The sequence below is a fragment of the Rhincodon typus genome, chromosome 25 (assembly GCF_021869965.1).
Source record: "Rhincodon typus isolate 14 chromosome 25, sRhiTyp1.1, whole genome shotgun sequence".
Taxonomy (NCBI): domain Eukaryota; kingdom Metazoa; phylum Chordata; class Chondrichthyes; order Orectolobiformes; family Rhincodontidae; genus Rhincodon; species Rhincodon typus.
In genome coordinates this window covers 16846793-16873461 of record NC_063356.1, presented here as the reverse complement: position 1 = coordinate 16873461, position 26669 = coordinate 16846793, and the positions used below count along the sequence as shown (strand labels likewise).

Below are 26669 nucleotides of genomic sequence, written 5' to 3'. Positions count from 1 at the left end.
CATTTATCTCTACCTTGCCCTCTATACAACTGAAGTTACGTTGTGACTGGCGAGTACCCTCTTGTGTTTTGTAAGAATTGTTTGTGCTGTTGGGTCCTCACTCATTTTGGTTGGTCTAATCTACAATTTCCCCGTGGAATTTACTCAAAAACTCAACACAGCAGCCTTCCACTTGCTGTCTACTAGGGGTCATCTCACATTGTCCCACCTGGCACTGTACAACCATTGAGGAGAGGCGCAGCTCTGTCACACTTTGGGGTACTTTCTAAGAGCCTCCTCACAATCTGAGGTGTGTGCTATTTCTCTTATTGTTTCTTTTTAATTTATTGTTCTCTCTCTCTCATGGATCCCTGACCCTTTATTCACTCCTTTTCTGCTTCTCGGAGTCCCTGACACTACTCCAGCTTCTTCGAGTTCTCATAGGTCCCTGACCCTAATTTCTGGCTTCTCACTACCTTGTAGGTGACCCTGTGTTTAGCTTCTTTCCTCTCTTCCTATGCATTCCCAACCTTGGACCAGCCAATGCTAGATTTCCTTTTCTGTGGGTCCCTAAAACTGTACTAACTCTGGCTACCTCTCTGTTGCCTGTTTCAGACTAAAGTTCATCTCAGGGCAGAGGAGTTGAGTGGAGACAGGTTGCGGATCTCATTAAATTCCTGCCCGATGCTGGGCTAATATAGCTCTGAACTCTGGCTGTTTGTCCTCATCATGTTACATGTACTTGGTGTATTGCTTGATCCACTCATCAGAAACCTTCACCCTATTTCACCTACTTGCATCCTGCCCATCACCTGGGACAGCTGCACTTTTAAATCAGGCGCAGGCTGGGTGCCTGAGAGTTCAAGGTTGAGACAGTTTGATTTGAGGTTATATAAAACACTTCTAACCAAAAGCTCACCCTGGGCCACTAACGATATCCGTACTTTGGATATTTCAAGCAGTTTATGTATTAAAAACATTTTACCCTAGCTTCTTCACGGTGAAGCCGACAAAAGCACACTGAATTCGGTGTGCTGTTCAACTCAATTTAATTAACAAAATATTCCTTATTAAAGGCACTACGTACTTCCCAAACTCCAAAAATATTTACTGTCTATCTAGCTCTATCCATCTGAGAAAGGATATTATCCTCGATGATCCAGGTACTTGAGTGGAGTAGTTGGAATCCCGCTCCTCGCTGGCATAGAACTGGCTCACTTCCATGAAGGTCAAACTTGCAGTCAGAGCAAATCTTCTCCTGGGTTTTCTTGGGTTGCTTCGCTGTTTTCCACCATGAATCCTGCTGCGAGTCTTCACTGACCAGGTGGCTTTCAGGTGTGTGTTTTTTATCCTTCCTCTTCCTGGATCTTCCCAAATGTTCTATAACTTTTGGCCAATGGGGTCATGAACGAGGTTCAAAGCATCCAATAAAGGTGACACCAACACCCTTCACTGTTGCCACGTAGGACGTGCAAAGTGCACATCCTCAGGCACTGCCTTGAAGTCAAGGTGCCGGGAAGTCTGTTCAATATTCTTCCAATACACAATCTTGGGGATGGTTGCAACTGGTTTCCCTGAACCTTTCTGAGACCTCTTTGGCCTTGATTTCCACTGTACACTGTAGCAGATAGCTGCTAGCTGCTATTGAATTTAGCTTAGCCAATTTTCTGTCAGGCCTGATTTCTCTGAGTGAGAGTCAATTTAGAGTGTCCTATTTTGGGCCCACGGTTGCTTGACCACAACACTGACTCCACATACCTCAGAGATAAAGAAAGCTTTCACTTCAAAAGCAAAGCATGAAAGAAGGTCCCCAAAAATAATTGTTCCTTGATCCGACTTTCAGCTCATTTTCCACAATAATCATCTTACATCAACTCTACTGCTTTGTAAATCAAACAGTTGATGGACCAATGACTATTTGAAGGAATGGAGTTGAGACAAACATGATAACTTATTCTATTACATCGAATTCCCAAAATTGCCAATTGAATTCCTCCGCCAACTTCCCCAGGCTTGCACTGATGTTTTCTAGATTGAACTATTTTTCTTTGTCTTTGATATTTTTAAATAATATTTTGTACAGATCTGAGAAGTGTTGAAGAACTTTATTTTTTAATTGGGAGGACCAAAGACTCAGTTTCAATGTGAAAGTAGTCATTTGAAAGCACTGAGCATATGTGCTAAGACTGTTCTTTCCATGCAGTTCACAGTTCAGCTCATTCAGTTATGACATCATTTCTGTAAGGAACCCAAAGTTAAGGAATCATACATTGTCTGATAGGTCACTTCATTCCTTGATTTAAGAAACACAATGATTTCAGGACCAGGCTGCCAAGGTCTGGTGTCGTGACTTCCACTGCTGGTCCTAGGGTGGGTGGAGGAGCAGGTACCACCACCTGTACACCATCCAGTCTAGCAGAAGCTCCAGGATACCGACTGCGAAGCAGGGTATTGATTTCTCCCAGTCTGCCATATCCAGGGCAAATATCAGGAACTATACAGTACAGCCCTGGACTGACAGCGTTTGTCTGGCTGTACGAGGGACTTTTAAATATAGCATTGGTGCAAAGGGTGCCGGTCAATTCTGGGATCTTCAGTGAGTGGTGAATGGCATGTAGGAAGATGGGGAGAAATGATACTTACCATAAATGGCTAAAACACCAACTGATGTGGTGAGTTTGACAAGATATGATAGAAAACTCACTCAACCTCATGGCAAGAAAACTTGTTTGGCCTTGCAATGAGAATCACTCCAGCAAACTTCACCATGCATCTGCAGGATTTCTGCTTCTGGAAGCCATCCAACTACAGAAAATGCATGCTCTTAGAAGGTTTTGCCAGCTCATTGTGTCAGGTTACAGTTTGGTCCAGGTGGACTATTAGAGTAGAGTAAGTTCTGTGGTGGCAATGCACACAAATGAATAAGAAATATACTAGAACCTGATGTGTGAAGCCAATATATTGCAGTCCTAAAAACATAGACATGATGGCTGAATTAGCCTCCTATGTGAACTCTCTACAAGAATGAGTCTCATTCCTCTGCCCTTACTGTTGGTCTCCAATTTTTACTTCATCTATTTTTCTTATAGGTCTGTTCAGAACAAAGAAATATTATGGGAAATGCCTAATTGCCCCACATCAAATATCCAAGTAATGCAAGCTGACCGAGAACCCTGGAAACAAATCATGACCACAGAAGTCACCTCCTGTGCCTCCCCACACTTGAAAAGCAGGCAGCAAATTCTTGGTGTTCGAGAGGCATAGATCCTATCTGCTGCATAATCAGTAGTACAGTGATGTCATGAGCTACAAGCTGAAGTAATAATGACAATTGATGAACTTGAACCATCTAAAAGTAAATCAAAAATGTACAACTTTTACATGGAATGGGAAAAATGAATTTCTGTTCACAAGTTTAAAAGATAAAAGTGTTTCCTTATATGTCAGCAAAGTATACCTATAAGTAATTCCCTCTGTTCTGATGAAAGGTCAAGTACCAAATGCTGCTTGACCAAGCATTTTCTGTTTTGGTTTCAGATTACCAGCACTGCAGTTGTGTAATTTTCAATTAGGCTCTCTGTGCGTCTAGAACATCAACTTCTCAATGAGTAGTTGGTCTATATTGATAATGCCACACTAGCATTCTGTACTGAAGGAACACCTTTAGATAGAAATAGATTTTTTTTTTAAAAGAAAACATGTTTGTGAAAATACAGTAAAGCGTGCACAAGTTGCCATAAAAATAGTGCCATTCAATTAAACAAACAATTAAACATTAAAATATTGAGGCAAAGTTAACACAAATATCATTGTTTGTTCATTCGAAAGCCTCTTGGTTTTATGAATTGGTTACTGCCAAAGACTGAGGCTTGACCAACTGCCTTCAGTAATAATGAGACAGATTCTTTCACATTGTTTCACACTGAACTTTAAAGAGATGGCACGGTGGCTCAGTGGATAGCACTGCTGCCTCACAGCGCCAGGAACCCGGGTTCAATCCCACCATTGGGTAACTGTCTGTGTTGAGGATGCACATTCTCCCCGTGTCTGCGTGGGTTTCCTCCAGGTGTTCTGGTTTCCACCCACAGTTCAAAGATGTGCAGGCTAGGTGAAATGGCCATGCTAAGTTGCCCAGTGTTCAGGAATGTGTAGATTAGGTGGGTTTATAGGGGAATGTGTCTGGGTGGGATGCTCTGTGGATCAGTGTGGACTTGTTGGGCCAAAGGGCCTGTTTCCACACTGTAGGGATTCTATGATGGTTAAAAAATTTGCTCTGACCATCAGCACCAGGAGGAAAAATTTAATGGTCCAACATTTTGCTAAACTGTCATTCAGCAATTCAGAAGTGATAATATGATGCTACAAGTTGTTAATAGCCTCATGTATGTAGGTTCTACAATCATTAGGGATTCATCACTTGGTGCTGAAATCAACATGAACATTACAAAGGCTGTAGATATTCTGTCTAAACTGAAGAGTGTGGAACAACAGCAAACTGATAGGGTGCACCAAACTTATGAACCTACCTATGTCCTCAGTAATCTTCACTACAGTCGTTAGACTTGACTAACTCATGCACAAGAAGCTGAAGAGCTTACACCTTCACTATCTCAGACATGTCTTTGACATCTCTTGGCTAGACAAGGTCACTAACTCAGAGGTCCTGTAGCACTCACTAATAAGCCAACAACATCAACTAATGGCTCGGTCACCTTCAGATAGATAATTGCTGTATACCCAAAGACCTTCTGTATGGAGAACTAGTGGACATTCAGACGTCTGCTACAAAAACATCACAAATGAGATATGAAGATGGAGGATAATGAGGGGACAGCTGCTGGAGCCTAGGACATCTTGAGGCTGTCTGTTTAGAGGGGCATTGATAGAGGAGAGACAAAAATCGAAAGATCAACTGCCTGAGAAGACAGTCCAGAAAAAAATAGAGGCTAGCAAATTCTGCACCTACTCAAGCCAATCAATCAATATTTTAATCTGTACTAAGTGTGACACGGACTGCAATTTCAAAGTGACCCTCCTGAATCACACCAAGCAATGTATAACAGAGAGCTCCCAAGGGAGAAACCATTATCTTAAAAATGAAGGTTGCAGAAGATAGTGTCAAAATCAAATCCACCACAAAACAATCATTCTAATAAAGTTTAACAAACCATTCAATATTCTATTTTAAAATCAATTAATCTGCCTTGTGCATTATCTCAGTGCCCACTTTTCATCTGCCTTTGTGGATAACTACTACAGTGAGAGAAACTGCACATCATATTGCAGTCTGGACCCAGACACTTTTGGTCCTAAAAGGCCTGGTTTTTGACTGTATTGCACCACTAAGGGTGGCATCACATCCAAATTCTTGAGGCAATACTGCTCACATTAACAATGATTTCTATCAGATTCCATTGTATTTTCAGGGCCTGACTCTGTTCCTGATCCACTGGGGATACAGCACCTCTCTTTTACCAAGGATATCCTATACCATGGCCTCCAGTGCTCCATCAGATAACCTTGAAGCATTATCTGTACCTTGCTGTGCCATCTTTCAGCATTCTTCCTGCATGAAAACTTTTTTCAGTAGCTTTCAGCACAGAATGTAGCTCCCTCTTAATAGATGCCAATTCACCTTAAGTAGTGTTAGTTCTCACAATTGTATGTCCCATACTCAGTAGTTATTCCCTGGCGTCACGTCCATCCTTGGACTGCTCTACTGTCAGAGTGAGGGCAAACGTAAACTGGAGGAACAACACCTGATATTTCACCTTGGGTACTTGCAGCCCAATGGCCTCAATATTGACTTCACCAGCTTCAAAATCCCTCCATCCCCCCAGCCTTATCTCATGTCCAGTTCTCCCCTTCCTCCTCACCTCCCTAACATGACCTAACCTGTCCATCTTCCTTCTCACTTATCCACTACACCCTTCCCACTGACCACTCATAATAAGCCCCTACTTGCATTCACCTATCATCCCAACTACCCTTACCCCAGCCCTACAGCCCCCACCCACCCCCCATTTATTTCTGGGCTCCCCTCCCCCCAGTCCCGACGAAGGATTTCAGCCTAAAACATTGACTTTCCTGCTCCTTGGTTGCTGTCTGACCTGCTGTGCTTTTCAAGCTTCACACCTATTGACTCAGCAGTCATCATGTTGGCTGTACATAGAATCATGGTAATGAATAGACACCATGTGGCATGCTTGTGGTTTTCTATATATTAGCCCACATGACATATACCTCAAAATAAAATCAAATTCTTATTGAGTCAGATATCGTGAAGTTTATTAACAACTATGTGCACGTAAAATGACATGTCAAACTTAGATCTACAGCCTGGGTTATAGGCTTACTTAAATTATGATTATAATAAATACATAGTTGACTGGCTGACTAACAGACTGAACAGTAGTCTGGTTGTCTGCTTGCTTCTTTAACAGACTACTGATTGAACAGAGAGATCTAGCTGTCTTAATGGTATAATGCCTTTCAGGGATTTGAGCAATAAAACAAAATACAACATTCCATTTGAAGAATGATTATACTGTTCAAAGAAATATACACTGCAATGCACATTGGTACAATTTAAATGATGCAATAATACAAGAGTATGAAGTTTGCATGCTGCTTGTGTTAGAAGGAAACGTTCACTGGTTAATCAAGCCTTGAAATTCCCATTACTGTTTTTCAGCATGTTACATTTCACAATCAATCATTCTAGTATTGGTAGAATCTCTAGAACATAAGGATCTTCAACCTTTGGTATTGGTTTTCATCTGCACTCTCCCACTTCAATTCTATTTCATAGAAAATTTCAATGATATAGGTGACATATTAGGGAGCTAAAGAATAGCTTACATTTTCTCAGCCATATTATCAGTAATTAATTGATCACAGCACAAATAGTTCAAAAATCAAGAAATCATGAAATACAGCCTAGAAGGCGGCCCATTGAGTATGTCACAGCTGAAAAACAATCTATTTCATCTCACTCCCTTGCTGGGGAGAGCAGTATAAGTTCCATTAAATCTAAGCCACCACAAAATTCCAGTGGGCATAGGATAATTAACATCAAGTGGCTCAATAATGAGGCTAATTGACATTCCTGCCACAAAGAGCCCTTACTGCCCTCAACTTAATTGAGGACAGTTTTCTGATGCAAGATATCTGACGCAGGGCTCTACACAATTCTCTTGGTACCCCAGATTCACCTTGGATGCTCCAAGTTCCAATGAAAACACATGCAAGTTGGCCATAAAAAGCAGCAAACTTGAGGATTAGGAACAGTTTGGATTTCAGATGCAGCCAAACCTGCTGAGTTTCTCCAACTATTTCTGTTTATATTTCAGATTTCCAGTATCCACAGTTCTTTGCTTTTTATTTTTAAGGAAATCAATATTTGTAGGGAAATAGTGTTGGAAAATTGATGGAATTACAGGCTAATAAATCCCCAGGGTGCAATAATCTGTATCGCAGAGTACTTAGGAAAGTGGCCCTAGAAATAGTTGATGCATAGGTGGTCACACTTAAAGATTCTATAGATTCTGGAACAGTTCCTACAGATTGGAGAGCAGCTAATGTAACCCCACTATTTACATAAGGTGCTAGAAAGAAAATAGGGAATTATGGACCGTTTAATCTGAAATGAGTAGAAGGGAAAATGCTAGAGCCAATTCTAAAATATTTCATAGCAGAGAACATGAAAAACAGTGACAGAATTGGATAGAGTCAGTGGGATTTATGAAATGGAAATCATGCTTGACAAGTTTACTGGAATTCTTTGAGGATGTAACCAGCAAAGTTGATGTGGGGAGAAGTGGGTGGTGATCAGTGGATGTAGTTTACTTAGACTTTCAGAAGACTGTCAGTAACGTCCCACATAAAAGATTAGTATGTAAAATTAAGGCATATGGGATTGAGGGTAGTGCATGGACATGAACAGAAAACAAAGAGTGGGAATAAGAGTCTTTTTCAGAATGGCATGTAATGACCAGTGGGGCACCACAGGCAATAGTACTTGGGCCCCAATTATTCACCTTATGTATTATTAATTCAAGTATAGCTACTGTTGACACAACACTGGGTAGATGGGAGGGTAAACTGTGAGGAGGATGCAGAGATGCTTCAGTGTGATTTGGACAAGTTGACTGAGTGGGCAAATGCACGACAGATGAAGTATAATGTAGATAAATATGAGGGTATTCACGTTGGCAGATCATTATCTGAATGGCTATAGATTGGGAAAGGGCGGGGTATAACAAGAATCACATTGTGGCTGTACAGAATACTGGTGAGGCTACTTTTAGAATACTGCATTCAATTCTGGTCTCCCTGCTATAGGAATTAAGTTGTTAAACTTGAAAGGTTTCCAACAAAAAAAAAGATGTATGAAGATGTGGCTAGGATTGGAGGATTTGAGTTATAGGGAGAGGCTGAATAAACTTGGGGTTTTAAACCTCGAGCGTTGGTGGCTGAATGATCTTATAGGAGGTTTATAAAATCACGAGGGGCATGGATGAGTAGCCAAGGTCTTTTTCCTACGGAAGCGTGTCTAAAACTAGAAGGCTTAGGTTTAAGGCGAGAGCGAGAAAGATTTAAAAAGGGACCAGAGGGGCAACTTTTCATGCAGAAGGTGGTGCATGGATGGAACAAGCTGCCAGAGGATGTAGTGGAGGCGGGTACAATTATAATCATTTCAAAGGCATCTGGATAGGCACATGAATAGAAAGGGTTTAAGAGGGATATGGGCCAAATGCTGGCAAATGGGAGTAGATCAGTTTAGGATATCTGGTTGACGCGGACGCAGTGGATCGAAGGACTTGTTTCCAGAATGTACAACTCTGACTTCAATTTGCTCCATTAAAATCTTTCCAACATACTCAAAGCTTATCCATCATTATTATTAAACGTTTACACTTCTCAACTCCTTTGTCAGATGCCTGATTCTAAGGATGACAAAAGATTATGGCCAGGATATCTCTAATTTCCAACCTTACTTCTTTCAGCTGCCAAGGAGGTATTTCATACAGACGAAGTACTGCAAACCTTCCTAGTACCCTAATCCTTATTGATATTTATTTCATTTAATACCATGGCAGTCTCCTTATTTACTTTAACTTAAGACAAAATTCTCTTCTTTAATTTACTTTCTGGCTCTACTAATAGAACTGCATTTGCTTTCAAATCAGTCCCACTATTCCACTAGCAATTTAGCACCAACTCAGCAACTAAGTTATTTTGGAGGATGCTGAAATAGAATCAACAAAATTGTCTTTCCTTTGACAATAAGTTGGTAGCTTTATTCAGGCTACCTGGTTAAACATCATCAGAAACATGAAAAACAAGTAATCAATGGGTCTTATTTATAAATATACCTGATTAGTTACATTGAAGAAACATAGCCCTTTTGCCTATTTGTGCACCAAATACTCACCCAGGGTCACAATAAAACATAGCTTGGCTTCCAAAAGTTACATCAGACGCTTCATAATATCCATTCAGAATCTCCCCTGGATTACCACAAATTAGTTCTAGACAGAGGGAAGAAAAGCACATTCGATTAGATAAAGAAATATCCAGACCTCCAACCTTTACTTCAACTATTTCAGGAAAATCTTATTATATGGTAGACTACTACAAAATTCTAAATATTGAGCTATTTCCCCGATAACTTGATAACTACAAGCATTACCCTAATAAGCTATAGTGCATTGCTCGGCATTTAGTGGACAACAAAATTTAATAATGTGCAAATTGAGATAGCTTTAACAATCATGTCAAATGTATTGGAAAGTTCTGGATCTGGTATAATACAAGTCCCATGTTTTGTTCCTTTAAAGCCTTGATTTGAGCCCTGTAGCACTTGAAATTACACGTCAGTTCGGTGTCAAAGTGTTTTCCTTCCACAAGCACGTGGGGAAGTGTTACTTGTGACTAAGAGAGCTATGTCCATGGTTACGGTGTCTGTAGTAGTTGTTTGACCAATTAAAATTATAATTGTGAAATCTAGTGCATTTAAGACCCCATTTGAAATAAAAAGGAAACCAGGAAGGAAAACTAACTTGGAAATTATTTTCTGATTAACAAAATTCTTGGTCAAGTCACTCAAATCAAAACCAAGGAGACAGCATATATTGCACAGTTACTTAAAGCACATAATGGAGCCTTCACATCCACAATAGTCAGCTAACAGAATCATAGATGTACAGCATGGAAACAGACCATTTGGTCCAACTCTTCCATGTCAATCAGATATCGTAAATTAATCTAGTCTCATTTGCCAGCATTTGGCACATATCCCTCTAAAACCTTCCTATTCATATACCCATCCAGATGTCTTTTAAACGTTGTAATTGTACGAGCCTCCACCACTTCCTCTGGCAGCTCATTCCACACACACACCACCCTTTGCGTGAAAAAGTTGCCGCTCAAGTCCTTTTTAAATCTTTCCCCTCCCACCTTTAAACCTATGACCTCTAGTCTTGGAAAAGACTTTGTTTATTTACCCTATCCACACACATCATGGCTTCATAAACTTCTATATGGTCATCCCTCAGCTTCCAACACTCCAGGGGACATAGCCTCAGCCTATTCATCATTTCCCCATAGCTCAAACCCTCCAACCCTGGCAACATCCTTGTAAATCTTTTCTGAACCCTTTCAAGTTTCACATAATCATTTCTAGCAGGGAGACTGGAATTGCATGCAGTATTACAAAAGTGGCCTAACTAATGTCCTGTACAGCCACAACGTGACCTCCTAACTCTTGTACTCAATGCACTGACCAAAGAAGGAAAGCGTACCAAATGCCTTTTTTTAAAAAACTACCCTGTCTACCTATGACTCCACTTTCAAAGAACTATGAACCTGCACTCCAAGGTCTCTTAATTCAGCACTCACCATGTCCTTATCATAAGGCCAGAAGACATAGTAGCTGAAATTAGGCCATTTGGCCCATTAAGTCTGCTCCGCCATTCAATCCACCTTCAAGAACATTGCAGCCAAACCATTCTAGTGTGGCTTTACCGTGATCAAGCTGCCAGTAATGCTGACCCAACCGTGCCCTACCTCTCTCATTTGAGCTGTCAGCCAGAATGTCTAAAGTTGTAGCCCTTGTACAGAATGGCCTGTGCCAAAGGGGCAGCTATGAATTACGTGTATCCCCCTTCCTCCACTGCACCATACATACCTGAGACATTAAAAAGGTGGCAATCAAGCCACGATTTACTTTTGCTCCATGATTTTATTACATTGATCTTAATGACTAACATGTTGTAAGAAGTGCCAAGAATGACAGAGACTCGGTTTGTACTCTATGTTGGAGAATTCAATGTTCAACATCATGAATGGTACTGAGGCATGTTTTTGTCAGCATGGCAACGGCAGTGTTTATGGATGAAGGCTGTTGCTGAACCTATAGCACTGGGAGCAAGGGTTAGTAGGCTACAGGAAGGAAAACTAACTTGGAAAGGTATAGGTTCAGGAGCAACATTACAACCTGAATTGTTGATAAACTCTGGGATCAAATAGGGACATCAGCTGTCACATGGATAGGATCGTCACATACATTGGGGAGGATGCAGCATTGCAGGGGAATAGGGAAAGCAAAGTGATGAGGAATGTAATGAGTGGGGGACATTTGTTGGGGGAAGGTTGAACAGATTTATTCAAAGTCAAAAATAACAGCACAATTGTCTTTTGATTTTGTAAAGGCTACATTTAAATTGGGAGAACTTTTTTTTTTTTTTTTGAGGGCAGCAAAGTCTCAGTTTAGATTTTCTGACGGACTAATGAGGTGCCATGTTAGAGGGCTTAGGTTTAAGGTGAGAGCGAGAAAGATTTAAAAGGGACCAGAGGGGCAACTTTTCATGCAGAAGGTGGTGCATGGATGGAAGAAGCTGCCAGAGGAGGTGGGTACAATTATAATCATTTCAAAGGCATCTGGATAGGCACAAGAATAGAAAGGGGTTAAAAGGGATATGGGCCAAACGCTGACAAATGGGATCAAGCTGCCAGTAATGCTGACCCAACTGTGCCCTACCTCTCTCATTTGAGCTGTCAGCCAGGATGTCTAAAGTTGTAGCCCTTGTACAGAATGGCCTGTGCCAAAGGGGCAGCTATGAATTGTGTATCCCCCTGAATTACTGATTCCCACCCTATCATATCCAACTCCCTACTATAACTGTCAACATACGTTCCACAACCTATCACTTCCAGACATCTCCCTATACATGCAGGAGACTACACTCCGGAAAAATTGGGGCTCACCCGTGGGCGGAATGTAGCCTATTAACCCTTCCTCCCAATGCTATAGGTTCAGCAACAGCCTTCATCCATCAACACTGCCATTGCCATGCTGACAAAAACATGCCTCAGTGCCATTCATGATGTTGGACATTGAATTCTCCAACATAGAGTACAAACCGAGTCTCCATCATCCTTGGCGCTTCTTACAACTGGTTTTCAATACAGAGGAGGAATGATTCATCAGCTGAGGACAGATAATAGGTAGTAAGTAGGAGGAGGTTTCCTAACCCATGTGTAGCCTGATTCAATAAAACCTCTTGAGGTCCAGAGGCAATGTTGAAGCTTCCCAGGAAAACTCCCTCCCACTGCATATCACTTTGTCAGAACCTCTGGTGAGCCTGTCTTTCCAGTGAGACAGGGTATACCTAAAGATGCTGATATCTGTGACAACGTCTGTAAAACTTGATTCCATGCACATCCATGGGACAGTTCTCCCTATTGTGGCAAAAAGCAGTTCTTACTAAAAAGAGGAATTTTCACACTTAACAGCATTGGGTTTACCATTTTTGGTTCTTGTGTCCAGATTGATGTCAGGTGGTCTGTCAAGTTTTAATCCTTTTATGAAAATATGTGACAGTTTCACATAATTGAATAGCTTGCTAGAACACTTCAAAAGGCATTTAAAAGTCAACCACATTACTGTAGGACTAGAGTCTCATGAACATTGGATTTTCTTTCCTTCTGAAAATTGGCAATGGTTTCATGGGCACTATTAGAATACTTTTTATTCCAGATTAATTAATTAGATTTAAATTGATATGGTGGGACTTCCACTCATTTCTAATGAGCATTAGCCTGGGCTGCTGGATTACTAGCCTAGTAATATTACCACTATGCCACTACATCATACATAGCCCATTTGGTGAGTGAATTTAGCAATTGACGATTACGTATATCTAAATTATAGGAGAAATTAACTACATGTAAGCTTATTCAGTAACTCATTAAAATTCAGGAATAAAACTACCATTTATATGAATTTACAAATGTTTGACACAAAACAGTTTATCTTTCCATTGCTCCAACTTGTGGTATTTTGTAAACAACGGTGCTAAGAATTAACAATTATGTCAAACCTCATGTCCTCAGATAAGCAAATGAAAAATAATGGATTCCATTGCACATGCTTGGGTTGAGTTAACTGGAATTCAGATGGTTAATATTGTCTATTCAAGTAGACAGTTTGCAGTACAGAACTTGGATATTTCAGAAAGAAAAGGCATATTTTGTCAAAATGTTTCATTGACATCAGAATTAGTTAATTACTCATTCAATTAAAGGCAGAGATGGCCATTAATTGCATATTTACTGTGCCCCTATACATAGCATAATTTAAGATGTGATTTATATATGCTATAAAATAGTTTAAATTTTAGTTGGATTTTTGATTTTCAAATAGTGACACATGGATCTTCTGTGTAAATAAAGGGGTTAATGATTAACTCTCAAGTGCTTCTGTAGTCATAGTGATTTATTTCAAAACATAATTGAGAGAAATACTAAAACAAATCAAAGCACTGGAGATACTAGAATTCTGAAACAAAAATAGAAACTGCTGGAGAAACACAGCAGGTCTGTCAGCATCTGCGGAGAGAAATCAGAATTAACATCTTGAGTCCAGTGACCTTCTTCAGAACTGATAGCATCAGTTGAATGGGGGAAAACACCTTCCTTTAAATTTCAGTTTGAGCTGTTCTTCAGGATTCTTAACTGAAGCTGGCTATGTAAAGCAGTTGCTCCTAAGGGAGAAAATAGAATTGTTAAAAATTGATCACCTCAGTGTAAGGAGTTGAGTGTAAAAGTTCCAAATCTGAAATGTTTGATTAAAACTCTGGAGAAGTTACATGAAGCTGATAAGGTTTAAGGTCAGTTATATATTGAATCAAGGAAGAGGCAATCAGATTGTCATGAATGGGAAATGATGCCATAAGTAAGTCAAGCCCAATGTGGGATACAGGAAGCCTATTCTAGCTGGCAGTCAGTGACTAGTGGTGTGCCTCAGGGATCGGTGTTGGGACTGCAATTATTTACAATTTATATAGATGATTTGGAGTTGGGGACCACGTGTAGGGTGTCAAAGTTTGCAGATGACACTAAGACGAGTGGCAGAGCAAAGTGTGCAGAGAAACATAGATACATTGAGTGAGTGGGCAAAGGTCTGGCAGATGGAATACAATGTAAATAAATGTGAAGTCATACATTTTGGTAGGAGTAATAGTAAAAAGGATTATTACTTGAATGGTAAAAAGTTGCAGCATGCTGCTATGCAGAGGGACCTGGGTGTCCTTGTGCATGAATCACAGAAGGTAGGTCTGCAGGTACAACAAGTAATTAGAAAGGCAAATGGAATTTTGTCCTTCATTGCTAAAGGGATTGAGATTAAAAGCAGAGAGGTTATATTGCAGCTGTACAAGGTGCTGGTGAGGCCACACCTGGAGTACTGTGTGCAGTTTTGGTCTCCTTACTTGAGAAAGGATGTACTGGCACTGGAGGGGGTGCAAAGGAGGTTCACTAGGTTGATTCCGGAGTTGAGGGGTTTGGTTTATGAGGACAGACTGAGTAGATTGGGATTATATTCATTGGAATTCAGAAGATTGAGGGGGGATCTTATAGAAACATATAAAATTATGAAGGGAATAGATAAGACAGAAGTAGAGAGGATGTTTCCACTGGCAGGTGAAGAGGGAGCAGATTTAGGACTGAACTGAGAAGGAACTTCTTCACCCAGAGGGTTGTTAATCTATGGAATTCCTTGCCCAGTAAAGTAGTTGACACTACTTCAGTAAACGTTTTTAAAGATAAAGGTAGATTTTTTTTGAACAATAAAGGAATTAAGGGATACGGTGAGAACACGGGTAAGTGGATCTGAGTCCACGAAAAGATCAGCCATGATCTTATTGAATGGTGGAGCAGGCTCGAAGGGCCAGACGGCCTACTCCTGCTCCCAGTTCTTATGTTCTTTCCTCTAGCGTGTGATTGCTTTGAAGGGGGTTTTGGGGATTAATGGAATTATATTTTTAAATGTGCAATATATGTAAGTAGTTCGGTTTATTAATAGTTATCTTCATTTCTTCCAAGTAATAAACATTTGCCTTACAGCTAAAACCAAATCTGCTTTATTGCATCTTTATCTTTCTGTGAAAGAACACCTCATTAAAACCAAAAAAAAATATGATTTATCAAGATTGGCTGCATTTATATCCTTCAGCAATTTTCTGGTCTTCTGCAGTATAACAAAGGATGATTTGGTCGAAATTTATAAGATATTAGGACAAATTATAGAGATGTGATAGAGACAAATTATTTCTGCTGCTTGGGCAATCCAAACCCAACGGCATAGTTTGGATATTGAAACAAGCCCTTCCTTGAATGAAATTAAGAAACTCACACAACTGTGAGATTAGATAAATTCTGACATAAGAAAACAAAAATTGGAAGATTGTTGTTAACCAAAATATATTGAGGAATACAGTGCAAACTACATAAGTGAAATTAGGTCATAAATCAACCATGTAACAGACTTAAGGGCTTACTCTCTATTCCTGATGTTCCAACCCTGATCACAATTTGATCATTCTGCTGGCAGAAAAAAGCATCAGAAAAGAAGAATATTTCTTAAGTGACAAGAACTTGGGGAGTTTAAGTTCCAAAGGGTCTTGTTCATAGGTCAATACAAGTCAGCATGCAAGTGCAGCAAGCAATTAATGATATGCTAGTCTTGTTTGCAAGGGAATTTAAGTACATGAATAAAAATATCGTTATACAGTTCTATTGAATCTTGGTGAGGCCTCACATGGAGTATTATATACAGTTTTGATCCCTTTATCTAAGACAGGACAGTCTTGCCATAGAGGGAGTGAAATGGAGGCTCACCAAGTTAATCCCTGGATGGCAGGATTGTCCTAAGAAGAGAGATTGTGGATACTGGTTTTCCTGGAGTTTTGAAGAATTAGAGGTGACCTCAATGAAACTTACAAAATTCTTACAGGGCATAACCCACCCCGAGTGGAAATGTTTCCCTTCGATGGTGAGTCTAAAACTAGGGGACATAAATGCAGGGCTAGAGTTGGACCATTTAAGACTCAGATGAGACGACTCAGATTTCTTAACTAAGAGGGTGGTGAATCTTTGGATCTCTCTACCCTGATAGAACTATGTTAGGACAATCATTGAGAATGTACAGGACAGAGATTAATAGTTGCTGGAAACTATTACATGAAAGGATATGGAATATTGTATAATACAGCAGCGTTTAAATAGATGACCATAAGAAATCTAATTTAGTACAGCAGCAAGGTTAATGGACTGAATGATCTATTCCTATAACAATGTTCCTAAGATCATATGTGAAGATGAGTGGAGGGGAAAAAAAACAAATCAAGGCTTTGCTGTTGTGTAAACAGTTTACTCAATGTTGCATGCATTGCTATATCATATTTCTTTACATTTACCTAGTTCACACGGTGGTTACTCACTGAGACGAATTCACACAAGACTGCAGATTTTCTTTAACAACAAAACAGAAGGTTATTACACAAAATATATTTAAATATAGAAGACAGGTCAAACAATCTCAATATCAAAGAAAAACAAAGTTTCAACCTATTTCTCAATATTATCCAATACACAACTCATGGCCAGAGAAATTACACTCCTATCCCAACTCATTAAATTTCTATTTAACCGACTCCTTATAGCTTCTTTGCCATAGATAGTAGAGACAATTTGATGAGCCCTTTTGAAGTATGCCAACATGAACTGCTCACACATCTAAGATCCTGAGCTTTCTCAATTCTAATAACATGCAGATTTCTAACCAAACTCTCGGTTTGGAAGATTAACAAACTAAGCTATTCAGCTGGGGTGAGAAGAAAGACTAAACTTGCTTCTGAATTGAAACCTTAAAGATTTACCTAATTTGTCATAAGCCCAACAACATAAAACATATTATCATTAACACCATGGGGATCTACACTCCCTTGTTATGTGACAAATTCCTGGATTTGGTCGTTCTCTGATCTTTCCTTAAAGGAAATCACTTCACAAAAACAGCCAACACCTATCTGCCTCTATTTTAACATCTAAATTTGAAATATAGTATTAAAATATATGAATTATAAATGTTACATCACACCTTCCCCAAAAGAAGAATGAAAATTTCTCAAAGGGATGCATTTACACTTCCCATCAACAAGTTCTTTATAACTGAAATTCTATGTTCAATTAACAGTAGTAATCTACTTCCATTCAACGTACAAATTTCATATCAACCCTATTTTACACAAGTCAATTTGATTCACGGCATTTGGTTTTCTTCACATATATTCTTATGAAAGCATCTGCTACATAATTGTTCTTATCAGCCAAATTAATGATCAATAATGACTGAAGCATTAAACTCCAACAAAACAACCGCAAGTTCTCATTAAAAAGTCAAAGAATTCTGGTCCGTATCAATTATTTTCTTCTGGGTTGCTGGATATATAATGTGCAAAATGATGTAGAGCACAAGAGATTTGGTGTCTCTTTCACCAGCATCAAATACTTCTGTTGACAGACATCCAGTTTCTTCATAAAGAAAATTGACAAATGTCAATTCCCAATTTGTTTCCTTGCAGCAAAATAGCACCCATGCTGATGTCTCTGGCATCAAATGCCAGTTTGAATGGCTCATTAACTCAGTGCTAATAAAACTGGTGTTATCAGCATAGCTTTCAAGTTTCATTATGTTGCCTGTTCAAGATTCTTGCCTTATTCAATAAATTTTACCAAGGATCTACTACAGTGGAACAAGCTTCCAATAAAATCCACTCATAGCAATACATCCCAGAATGTCACGTATTATCTTAGCATGGGAAAATCCAAAACAAATAACTTCTGGCTTTCTAAATGCTACTTGGCCTAGAAAAATCATTTTTGAATTGACAAATTCAGTTTTAGACAGATTTCTAACCAAATTAGGTCTTAACTGATTAAACATTTGAACGAACATAGAAACATCGAAAACAGATGCAGGAATAGGCCATTTGGCATTTCAAGCCTGCGCCATCATTCAATAAGATCATGGCTGATCATGCAATCTCAGCATCCAATTCCCACCTCTTCCCATACCCTTTAGCTGCAAGGGCCATGTCCAGCTCCCTCTTGAATATATCTAATGAACTGGCCTCAGCAGCTTTCTGTAGCAGAAAATTCCACAGGTTCTCAATTCTCTGAGTGAAGAAATTCTTCCTCATCTCAGTTCTGAATGGCTTTCCCCTTATTCTTGGACTCTGACCATCAACTCTGTACATCCCCGTCATCGGGAACATTCTTCCCCCATCTAGCCTGTCCAGTCCCATCAGGATTTCATATGTTTCTATGAGAACCCCCTCTCATTCTTCTAAATTCCAGCGAATACAAGCCCAGTCAATCCAGTTTTTCCTCAAATGTCAGTCCTGCCATCCCAGGAATCAGACTGGTGAACCTTCGCTGGACTCCCTCAATAGCAACAATGTCCTTCCTCAGACTAGGAGCTAAAACTGCACACAACACTCAAGGTGTGGCCTCACCAATGCCTGCATAACTCTAGCAAGATATCCTTACTTTGATACTCAAATCCTCACTATGAAGGCCAGCATGCCATTAGCTTTCCTCACTGCCTGCTGCACCTGCATGCCAACCTTCAGCGACTGTTCCACCATGACACCCAGGTCTTGTTTCCTAAACTACCACCATTCAGTAATCTGCCTTCCTGTTTTTGCAACTAAAGTGGATAATCTCCCATTTATCCACATTGTATTGTATTTGCCCACTCAGCCACTGTCCAAGTAACCCTGCAGCCTCTTAGAATCCTCCTCACAGCACACACTGCCACCCAGCATGGTAGTTAACATGATGGTTATTCACATGAGGCTGCAGATTTTCTTTAAGAACACAGCAGAGTATTGTTTTAATAGTAGAAGAAATAGAAAAGCAAACCAAAATAAACAAACTTATAGACAGTTAGAAAGGTCTCAAAACACAAAGTTTCAACCTGTCTGCTGAAAAGCTTCCACTATAAAGACCCACGTCCAGAGAAATACCCCCTTATCATAACTCCTTCAGGCTTTACTTAGCTGATCCTTTTTTTTTTGCTGTGAACTGTAGAGACAATTGTCAAGTCCTTTCCAAGCCTTCCACCATGAACTTCTCAAAAATTTGAGGGCGAAACCGTCTGTTTTGAAAATCCTGCAAATTTCTAACCAAATTGTCCTGAGGTGACTGGTTCCCTGAACTGCTTGGAGTTCCTTCTGGAACAGAAACTAACTTTGCTTCTGAACTCAATCCTCGTTTATTTTTAAACTAATTTTTCCAAAACTTTCCTCAAACCTAGATTTTCATTTGGGAGAATCTAATGACATTAAAATGTTTATCCTGCCTGTCATAAGCCCAACAGTATAACTCCACAGGGGTTCTGCAGTCATCTTTCTTTCTGAGAAATGCTGGAGTTAAATAACTTTTCTAGAGGATTCTCTAACCTTATTTCTAAAGTGAAAACCTCACAGAAATAACCAATACTTAGCTGCCTCTATTTTGAGATCCAAATCACAAAAATGACATTGATAAATTTAAATGATACACCTTTCATCACAGTATAAATGACCATGTGGATGAAATACTGGACACCTGCACACACTTATTAAACCATGTGAACACACTGAATATTTCCTTCAGGAAAGAACAAGGCAGAAGGATATTAACATTACTCTGAAGGCTTACTTTCACAAGTGCTCCTTAATGTTGTCCAGGTTGAATCTGCGTTACAAGTAGAAAATCTTCTACTTCCTGAGGTGAATGTATAACCTGGATAACATCTGTAAGTAACCTTGGTACCCAAAGGAAATGAGCTCAAACCAAGAAATGCATCAGTTGGTGAACCGTTATTCAAACGTGGAGGTGTGCCACAGTCACCTTAAAAAAACAGAGAGACAAGTTCATAATTCTAACACAAGTTATGATATCTTCAAGTCACAGTCAAAGACAAAACAGGGCATTAAGTTCAATAACTGGAAGATATCTCCCTTAGTCTTAACATTCTTTTGTTGATCTACAACCTTGTTTTTTTTTAAAATCCTTTGTTACTGACCAATTAGAAAGAGTTGGAAGTTTCTGAGCTGCTGGAGGGCAGGTGAAAGTCTTGCTGGTGCATCTTCTAAGTGTTCCTCCTCTCCTTTCCTAGGACCATACTTCACTAAATGCTGGAAACTGCATTCTAGTGCTTACTCAGACATAGTTAACTGCAGACAAATAGCTTCACCAAGTTGTTGCTGCCTCAGGGTTTTTCTGAGACTCAATATTTCTCAATTGCACCAAGCAAATATCACTCCCACTCTCAGCTTAATAGTTCATATAGCTTTCTGTGAACTCTAACACTTAATACTTGGCTGTACCAGCTTGCTCCCAGTCCTAAATGCATGGAGCTATTGAATGACTCCTGAGACTTCTTCCTGAGGCCAAAGTACACACAGCCAATGATCTTCAGCTGCCTTCTTAGCAGCACAGCTAAGAGTAAACACTTTTCATGCATGTCTATTCCTCTGTTCTGGACTCTCTCGCCAACTAACTGACTAAAACTGGCTTTTCAGTAACCTTGAAATGTTCTGAGTGACCTACTGAAATCCTCACCACAGCCCCATTCTTACTAGGTGAATTCAAACATAACTAATATTGAAATACCAGTTTCCCTGAAAGTTACAATTTTCACAGATTGCTGGCTTCTCAATACAAACGGATACAAAGAAATAGATTTTATCATAAATTGCACTGGCAATCCATTCATTATTGCTGCTGCACAAAGATCAATCTGATATTTTTGTATTTGCATTTAACTTCAGCAATTGTTGCTACTATTCCTGTCAACCAGAAAGTGATTCTAGAATGTGAGGTTAGATATAGTCAGTCAAGATGACTGAGCAATACAGAACAATTTTAGTACACTAAATTATCAACAGACTTGAATAACAATTAGCATAAGGGGCATACTTACCACATTTTGTGCTTTTTGGGCCAATGTTCTTGCAAACCACATAACTAGGGACAAAGAGAGGGTTTTGGGCTAAATAATGGGAACAAGGAATCAAATGTAGAAAGATGTGATATATCAAAGAGTAGAGACAAGGTAAGAGAGGAAAATAGTAACATGGGAAAAGAGGATCAGAGGATGGCAGCAAGGGACAAAGTGAAACAAAAACCTAGGAATACACCAACCCAGAAAGACCAAAATGTTACAAAGATAACAAAAGACTAAAGGCTCCGTTTCTGAACGCATGTAACATTCTTGACAAGATATACAAATCGATAGCACACACTGAAGTAAAACGAAAATGATCTAATAGCCATTATGGAGATATGGCTGCAGGATTACAAGGACTGCATACTCAATATTGAGAGCTATATAACATTCAAGAAGAATAGAAAGCTAGGAAAAGGTGCAAGGGCAGTGCTTTTAATCAAAATTTGTATAATAAGAGACAACCTTAGATCAGGGAATCAACATAAGGAATTGATTTGGGTGGAGATAAGGAATTCTAAGTGAAAGAAGTAATTAATGGGAGTGGTCTAAAAGGGCCCAGTGGGACAAAGCATCCAAGAAGAAATATTAAGGGCTTATATGATAAAGGGATGGCAATAATCATAGATAACTCTAATCCAAGTATAAATTGAGAAAAATCAGATTGGCAGATGTAGTTTGGAATGCTTTTCTTGATAGCTTCTTAGAGCAGTAAGTTCTGGAAAAAGCCAGAAGGCAGATTACATTAGACTTAGGATTGTGTAACGTGACATGATTAGTTACTGACCAGAGTGTAAAGACACCCCTTTGTAGCAGAGACCAGTGTGGTTGAATTTTACATCCAATCTGAAATGATGATCATTGGGTCTAAAACTAGCACTTTACACCTAAGTAAGGACAGCTTTATGCAGATGAAAGGTGAGCTAGTTGAAGTGGACTGGAATAGAAGTCTAGTGGACAGATCAATAGAGATGTAATGGAAGAGGTTTGAGGGGGATATTTCAGAGTACTCAGAAGAAACATATTCCTACAATAAAATTTTAAAAGGGAGGATCCACCATCTGTAGTTAACTAAAGCAGTTAGGGAAAATATTAAACACAAAAAGGAAAACAAAATAACTGTGTAAAGATGGGTGGTAGATCAGATGATTGGTCACAATATAAAGAATAGCATGAATAGTAGATTGATAAGGAAGAGGCAACAGTGTGGAGCTGGAGGAACACAGCAAGCCAGGCAGCATCGGGTCCTGACCCTTCATTTCTGAAGAACGGTCCCAACCCGAAAGGTCAACTTTCCTGCTCCTCCGATGCTGCCTGGCCTTCTATGTTTTTCCAGTTCCACACGGTGTTGTCTCCGACTCCAGCTTTGGCAGTTCTTACTATCTCTGTTAAGGAAGAGGAATTTGGGGTATGAGGAAGCTAGCTAGGAAAGTAAAAACTGATAGCAAGGCTTGCCATGAGTATTTAAAAAGCAAGAGTACATGAAATCAATGTTGGTCCTCTAGAGAGTAAGAATGGGGAGTTAATCACAGATAATAAGGAAGTGTATAATGAAATTAACAAATATTTTTGCTTCTGTCTTCATGAAGAAAGATACTTTAAAAATTCTAGTAATAACTGTAAATCAGGAGGTGAAATGAAGCGAGAAACTTAGTGAAATTACAACCAGAGAATTAGTCTTAAACAATTTGAAGAACCTGTGGCCTGACAAATCTTGTAGTCCAGATAAACTTTATCCTATTGTCTTAAAAAGAGGTGGTCAATGAACTAATAAGTACATTGATATTAATTTCCCAAAATTCCCTCAATTCAGGAAAGGTTCATTAAGACTGCAAAGCAAAATATAATCTCTCTATTAAGAATGAAGGCAGAAAATAAGAAACCAGTTAGCTTGATGTCTTTTGTGGCAAAGGTGTTAGAATTCAACATTAAAGAGATTATTGCTATGCACCTAGGTAAGTGAGAAGAATCAGCATGGTTTTGTAAAAGGGAATTCACATTTAACCAACATAGAAACGGGGGATGGGAAGGGGTTTCTGAAATAAATAGGGAAAGACGGGGAGGCGGATAGAGGAGAAGATAGGTGGAGACGAGACGAGACAAACAGGTCAAAGAGGTGGGGATGGAGCCAGTAAAGATGAGTGTAGGTGGGGAGATAGGGAGGGGATAGGTCAGTCCAGGGAGGACGGACAGGTCAAGAGGGCGGGATGAGGCTAGTAGGTAGGAGATGGGGATAGGTGGGAGGAAGGACAGGTTGGGCTGGTTTTGGGACGCGGTAGGGGGAGGGGAGATTTTGAAGCTTGTGATGTCCACATTGATAGCACTGGGCTGCAGGGTTCCCAAACGGAATATGAGGTGCTGTTGCTGCAACCTTCGGGTGGCATCGTTGTGGCACTGCAGGAGGCCCAGGATGGACGTGTCATCTGAGGAATGGGAGGGGGAGTTGAAATGGTTCGTGAGTGAGAGGTGCAGTTGTTTAGTGCGAACCGAGCGTAGGTGTTCGGCAAAGCGGTCCCCAAGCCTCCACTTGGTTTCCCCGATGTAGAGGAGGCCACATCTAGGACAGCGGATACAGTATACCACATTAGCAGATGTGCAGGTGAACATCTGCTTGATGTGGAAAGTCTTCTTGGGGCCTGGGATGGGGGTGAGGGTGAGGGGGGAGGTGTAGCACTTCCTGCGGTTGCAGGGAAAAGTGCCGGGTGTGGTGGGGCTGGAGGGGAGTGTGGAGTGGACAAGGGAGTCCCGGAGAGAGTGGTCCCTCCGGAAAGCAGATAAGGGTGGGGAGGGAAAAATGTCTTTGGTGGTGGGGTCGGATTGCAGATGGTAGAAGTGTTGGAGGATGATGCGTTGGATCCAGAGGTTGGTGGGGTGGTACGTGAGGACGAGGGGGATTCTGTTTTGGTTGTTATGGGGAGGGAAGGGGGGGGGTGGTGGAAGGGGGGCGGGAAGGAAAAGGTAAAAAAAAAGAGTTGCGGTCCTTGAAAAGCGAGGACGAGGGCATCTGAGATTTTCGGGAGTGGAATGCCTCATCCTGGGACCAGATGTGGCAGAGGCAAAGGAAGTGGGAATAGCGGATGGCATTTTTGCAGGAAGCTGTGTTCATCCAGCTCTACACCTTGTTATCGCAGATTCTCCAGCATCTGCAGTTCCTACTATGTTCCAAAATTCCCTCTGTTTCAGATTTCCGGCACAATAGGCACAGCGCTGACACTTTTTAATCCCAATTAACATTCATCCCAAACCCCACACTGTTTATCCCATTTACATTAATCCCAAACTCCACACTGCGGGCAAAGTGCTGACACTGCTTATCCCAATTAACATTAATCCCAAACTTCACACTATGGGCACAGTGCAGACCTGGTCCATCCGAACCGGTTTCGAGCAAAAACCCGAGCTCCTGCTGTAAATGCGCCCTCGCACTGATTCCAAACACAGGCCTGAAAAAGCAGCGAGGAGCCAGGGCGCTGCTTACCCGTTACCCGGGCCACCCAGACGGCCAGGAGACCGAGGACCAGCCGCTCCGACATTTCGGAATCCTCCGTCCTTTCTTCTAATATTCGAGGAGATTCTGAAATCGGAGGGAAAACTCCAGGAAGATCCTTCCCGTTAGAGTTTAACACGGTTTATTACTTTTTTTTCCCCTTCTCCTGGTATTGATCACTCAGCCTCCTTACGTCCCGGCCTGGCCGTTAAATTTCCGTTCAAATTCTCGCCCCCCACCGCGTGCCAGGGACTTCCCGCCACAGCACCAGGAGCGGCCCGCATGCGCATTTCCTTACGCCAGCTGGATGCACCAGGCACAGGTGTTTCACAGGGACCGGAGGATGGGGCTTTACTCACTTCTCACCCCATCCCACCTCCCTCATCTCCAGAAGCATCCCCCAGATCTTTTCCAACCAGCCTGTTCAGAGACATTACAACACACCTCTGAAGCAGGTGAGACGTGAACCGAAGCTTCCTCATTCTAGAGGCAGGGACGCTACCCTGACCACCTTATCATAGCGATCAACGAACCAGAAAAAGACCCTTTGTTCTACCGTGTGCGCGCAGGTCAAATACAAATCACTTAACTGTTCTAATCCCAATTGCCAGAATTTAGTTCAAGTGCACAGCTGAATATTTTTTTTTAAATGTTGAGTATTTGAGTCTGTACAACCCCCAAGCCTGCCCTTTATAGTTTTCTTTAATGAGTCTGTTCGGGCATGTAATGATTCAACTTCAACTTCAACTTGACTTGAACTCAGACCACCTGGGTCAGAGGTGTACACACAACCACTAAAGCACAGGGGTCTTAAGCCTGCGCTTTATGCCTTTAGCCTTAAATGAACACTGTGGGAGCAGAGAGCCACATTCATGCCCATTTTGTGGTGAAAGCATTTTCTAGTTTTCTCAAAAATATTTTTGGAAATCCATGTACGTCACAGCCAGCATTGCACACCTCATGGTCCCTCTGTTCATTCTTCAAGACTCAAAGCCATTAGCACTATTTACTGTTAACAAAGGCCTCCCACTTTTCCTTAATGTATATTCGTTCAAGATGCTGTGAATTTTGTTTCATCATGCTAAAAGCTTCAGCCGGGATAACTGAATGGCCTGCAGTTGCTGGATTTATCCTTGCACCCTTATTCAAAAAAAAGCATAGTTTTGTAATTTTCAGTAATCATCCATCACTATTGTCAAAAGAAAAGCAAGCAATTGATGATAAGCATCCAATATAATTCCTTCTGGAGTGTTAGAGGGGGAGTGGTTCTAAAGCTTCAGTTGCTCTACCAGAACAGGTTGGCACATGCAGAAGCAGGTTAGGATTAGAGCAAACCCTGTCACCATGAGGCAGCCACAAGATTAAATAATAAAGGATAGATGATTAGTTCATGGACATTAAGCTGCTAACAGGGTTAAACAGGTCATTAACTTCACAGTTTTTGAATACTGGAAAGCATAAACATCAGTGTCAAGGCTTCAAGTATTTATAACCGATTAAGTTACTTGTACATTACTCAATCGCTTCATACAAGCCCACTGATAATACACAACTAGGCAGGGGGAGGGGAGTGTATGTTTGAGTAAGAGGGTGAAAAGAAATAGGTTGAGAGTGGATATTAAGTGGACTTTTTTAAAATGTAGAACTTGAAAATTGGTGGCAATATTTCAACAGGTTGATGAAATACATTAATTGTAGGGGCTGTGATGATTCTACAGTTGTAGTAGTATATGCAGTTTGGTCTTCATTTTTAAAAAGACATGCTCCTAGCAGAGGCAATATCACAAAAAGTTCATGAGAAAGGTTCCTCTCATTCCAGGAACCTAAGTAAAATGAACAAGACAACCCAGGTAAAAGGGATCT

General features: G+C 40.5%; 1 protein-coding gene across 3 annotated transcripts; it reads right to left on the bottom strand.

Moving 5' to 3' along the window:
- Nucleotides 1-6373: 6373 nt before the first annotated feature.
- On the bottom strand, nucleotides 6374-25332 carry LOC109931707 (complement decay-accelerating factor-like). Of its 3 annotated transcripts, none has more exons than XR_007264789.1 (4): nucleotides 25251-25332; nucleotides 20029-20220; nucleotides 9416-9512; nucleotides 6374-6779 (listed from the first exon to the last, which is right to left on the bottom strand). XR_007264789.1 is itself a non-coding variant. In XM_048612260.1 (4 exons), the coding sequence occupies exons 1-4, from the start codon at nucleotides 24850-24852 to the stop codon at nucleotides 6755-6757; spliced, it is 369 nt and encodes a 122-aa protein (XP_048468217.1). In that variant the 5' UTR covers nucleotides 24853-25083; the 3' UTR covers nucleotides 6374-6754. The 3 variants fall into 3 exon arrangements, 2 of the variants coding, with proteins under 2 accessions (XP_048468217.1, XP_020386564.2); XM_048612260.1 differs by lacking the exon at nucleotides 25251-25332 and adding an exon at nucleotides 24798-25083; XM_020530975.2 differs by lacking the exons at nucleotides 6374-6779; nucleotides 9416-9512; nucleotides 25251-25332 and adding exons at nucleotides 13916-14027; nucleotides 16740-16794; nucleotides 24798-25083.
- Nucleotides 25333-26669: the final 1337 nt, after the last annotated feature.